The 3,860-nt window shown below is 41.8% G+C and overlaps 1 protein-coding gene across 2 annotated transcripts in view; it reads right to left on the reverse strand.

Moving 5' to 3' along the window:
* The window catches only part of LOC106872555 (tRNA:m(4)X modification enzyme TRM13 homolog), a 51,195-nt gene that overhangs the window by 26,309 nt on the left and 21,026 nt on the right, over nt 1-3,860 (reverse strand). For both annotated transcript variants that reach the window (XR_008264890.1, XM_014919582.2), the window contains exon 3: nt 414-480. Coding sequence is in view for 1 of the 2 variants with exons in the window: in XM_014919582.2 (XP_014775068.1) it covers nt 414-480 (67 nt within the window). In the remaining variant the exon portion in view is untranslated. The remainder of the gene's footprint in view (nt 1-413; nt 481-3,860) is intronic.

The raw sequence follows: 3,860 nt of genomic DNA on the forward strand, positions 1-3,860 counted from the left end.
AGTGTAGTATATTGCCACTTAAGTGTGGCTGACCCCTAGGGGTGGATGTTACTGTTGCTTTTAGCCCCAGGAGGACATCTCCTCCAGCTGGCTTATCGACACACGACTGTGTGCTGTTTGCCAATGTGCTGCAGATGTTGGTGAGAGGGATAACTACCCTTGGCAAACAGGATACAGTCGTGTGTCGATAAGCCAGCTGGAGGAGATGTCCTCCTGGGGCTAAAAGCAACAGTAACATCCACCCCTAGGGGTCAGCCACACTTAAGTGGCAATATACTACACTATATATATATCATTTTCCATCTACCAAATCTATTCACAAGGCTAGTATACAAACACACACACACACACACACACACACTAAACACATTGTGACTGGACTATGATTTATAAGAGAGGAAATTCAAACTCACAGGTGGTGCCCTTTGTCGTTTGTTACATTTCTTCAAGTGACTGTCCAAGTTATCTTCATACACTGTACTGCAAATCAGAGAGAAAAGAAAATTATACCTACATGTACACTTTAGACACCCAACATGAATTTCAATCTATAGTGGAAGCGAACCATGTCTAACATAATAGCATCACTGCATCACCTCTTTAGTTGTTGTTATTGTTGTTTAGGTTCAAGTCAACCATGTCTAAGCAGGTCTATGATCAAAGTATTCCAGCTGCAATCGTACTATCTTTTATTTCAGGTATATTGTACCTGAGGCTGTATTATCTAATTATGTTCTGTTTTAAGACAGCAGAGTGAGATTTGAGGGATATCTGACTGCTTTTTCTAGCAAGCCAAGTAATCCCCTGAAAGAAGCCCATATATGTGCATATAAAGAAGTCCATAAATATACATATATGACTGGTGTAGCAGCACCATAGTCAACTACTACAAAGGTAAAGGTGATGCTTTAGATGGAAACAACTACAGGAGTATCAAATTGCTGGATCAGGTGATGAAGGTCACGGAGAGGGTCATAGACCTACTAATTAGGGAGAGAGTTAGCCTAGTTTGGTTTTGTGCCAGGTAGAAGCACCACTAATGCTATATTTCTGGTAAGCCAACTGTAGGAGAAATACCTAGCCAAAGATAAACCTCTATACTTGGCTTTTGACTTGGAGAAAGCCTTTGGCAGAGACCCCCGATCTCTTATCTGGTGGGCAATGAGGAAACTAGGGATAGATGAGTGGTTAGTAAGAGCTGTACAGGGATGCAGTTAGTAAGGTGAGGGTCAGCAACGAGTATAGTGAAGAATTCTGGGTAGAAGTAGGGGTTCGCCAAGGATCAGTCCTCAGCCCCTCCTATTTATCATAGTCCTCCAGGCAATAACAGAGGAATTCAAGACAGGATGTCACTGGGAGCTCTTTTATGCTGATGACCTTGCTCTCATAGCTGAATCACTATCAGAACTAGAGATAATATTTCAGGTGTGGAAGCAAGGTCTAGAATCAAAGGGCCTTAGAGTCAACATATCAAAAACCAAAGTCCTAATAAGTAGGAAGGCGGATAAGTCACAAAAGCCCTTCAGATACATGGCCCTGCTTGATCTGTAGAAAAGGTGTAGGTAGAAACTCCATAAGATGTACCCAATGTAAGCTATGGACAAATAAGAGGTGCAGCAATATCAAAGGAAGGTTAACTGTGATGATAGTTTTTGTGTGCGGCAGATGCACAGGGGCAATAAACACCAAAGATGTTCAGAAAACAGATTCTATCACATGCCAGGGTGAGAAACTAGAAGTAGTTGATAGCTTCTGCTGCCTAGGTGACCAAGTTTGTAATAGGGGTGAATACTCTGAGAGTGTTGCCACTAGAATAAGAATAGCCTGGAAAAAGTTCAGAAAGCTCCTACCTCTTGCTGGTAACAAAGGGCCTCTCGCTCAGAGTAAAAGGTAGACTGTATGATGCATGTGTGTGATCAGCCATGTTACACAGCAGTGAAACATGGGCCATGACTGTTGAGGACATACATAGGCTTGAAAGAAATGAATCTAGTATGATCAACTGGATGTGTAATGTCAGTGTGCACACACAACAGAGTGTAAGCACCCTGAGAGAAATGTTGGACGTAAAAAGCATCAGATGTGGTGTACAAGAGAGACGACTGCGCTGGTATGTGCTGTGTATGGATGAGGAGAGCTGTGTGAAAAAGTGTCACAACCTAACAGTGGAAAGAACCCGTGGAAGAGAGAGACCCAGAAAGACATGGGATGAGGTGGTGGAGCACGACCTTCAAGCGTTAGAGGCAATGATCACAATAAGCAGTCAGCTACCCTACTGTAGTCGTTACTACTCCCCAATGTAGGATTCCTCACCATACAGGTGACAAGCACAGCCGTAAGATGCATTACTGGGTCACACATAGACCCCCAATGGTAACATTGATTTCAAGGCCTTCCCAGATGAGTGACTGGTTATTGAAAGACATTTATAGATTGTAAATCTATTCTGTCCAGTTACCTATCAGTATAGTGGTCATTTGCAAACTCCAGAGGTGACACTTTCATTTCCCCTTAGCCTTCACGTCACACAGTTGTTAATGTTTCAGTTGGGTCACGCCCTTCCAATTGCTATAGATCCGTAATGCATCTTACGGCTGTGCCTGTCACCTGTATGGTGAGAAATCCTACATTGGGGAATAGTAACGACTACGGTAGGGTAGCTGACTGCTTATTGTGATCATTTCTCTTTTGGTTTCTTGTAGCTTTGTTCTCTTTTACAAATCCAGTGAACACACATATATTTCCTATTTCAAAGAAATTCGAACAATACATATAAGACCCAAGTTAAAAAGATTCTCAACAATTCAACTTCTGTGGTGGACATTAAGACACCTACCCCCAATAGGGGCCTTAACACCCACATTTTAGAGCTCCATGACCTCCATTTTTCAGGAGCAAAATCCTTTTAACAGGTTCCATAAGACAGGAATTTTGGAATCTGCGCATAAAGATGAGTAGTATGGGATGCATATGTCATGATTAGAATTTTTTTAGGGTGTGTAAAGACGGAAAGAACCCACATCTGCAATTCTGATGAAATTCGAATCATAGATATTCCAGTTCATTACAGAAAATATAACAGAAAAGTCTAATTCTTCAATTGCATGTAACACGGGCAATGCCGGGTATCTCTGCTAGTATTTATATAAAAAGGAATACCAAAAATGGGACAAGAACGCAAAACATCCAGACAGTTAGAGGATACAAAAAAGGGACAACAAAACATCCAGACAGACAATACAAAAAAACAAGGACGGGTCATTTGGAGTTTTCTTTCTTCAGTCGAGTTCCAGATTATCTTTGCAATTTCGCCTGGTTATACTTGAGATTGCTCCAATCTGGCCAGCCCCAAGGAAAACCTAAGCTAAGAGCACTAGATTCAAGCAGCAAATGTATACGAAAACAAGGACGGAAAAAAACGGAGAAATGGTACACAAATACAAATGCAAATAACAGGACATAACAAAAGGTGTCTTTCGACTAAGGATGAATTAAATTAAGCTGGCGTCTGTGGAGGTGAAGCCTTACAGCAGGGACATAAGAAATGACAGGCATAGGGAGGAATATAGATGTTGCATGGATGGTAGTCGAACCAAGAAAGAAAGGTCGGGCTTGGCCGAACACCAGTCACGGGGAGAGAGAAGAGTGAGAGATAGAGGCAGAGGGATAGAAGAATTAGGGAGGGACGAGAAAAAAAGAAAAGAGACATAGTGAAGTGAAAGAGGAGGGAAGGTGAGAATGACAAGAAAGCCAGGAAATGTGAGAGAGGGGGAACGAAAGAAAGAAGAGTGGAAAGAACAAAGTAAGTGTGAAGGGGCTGAATGAAAGAATAATAGAGTCGTACAAAATTTATATATATG

The sequence above is a fragment of the Octopus bimaculoides genome, chromosome 9 (assembly GCF_001194135.2).
Source record: "Octopus bimaculoides isolate UCB-OBI-ISO-001 chromosome 9, ASM119413v2, whole genome shotgun sequence".
Lineage (NCBI taxonomy): Eukaryota > Metazoa > Mollusca > Cephalopoda > Octopoda > Octopodidae > Octopus > Octopus bimaculoides.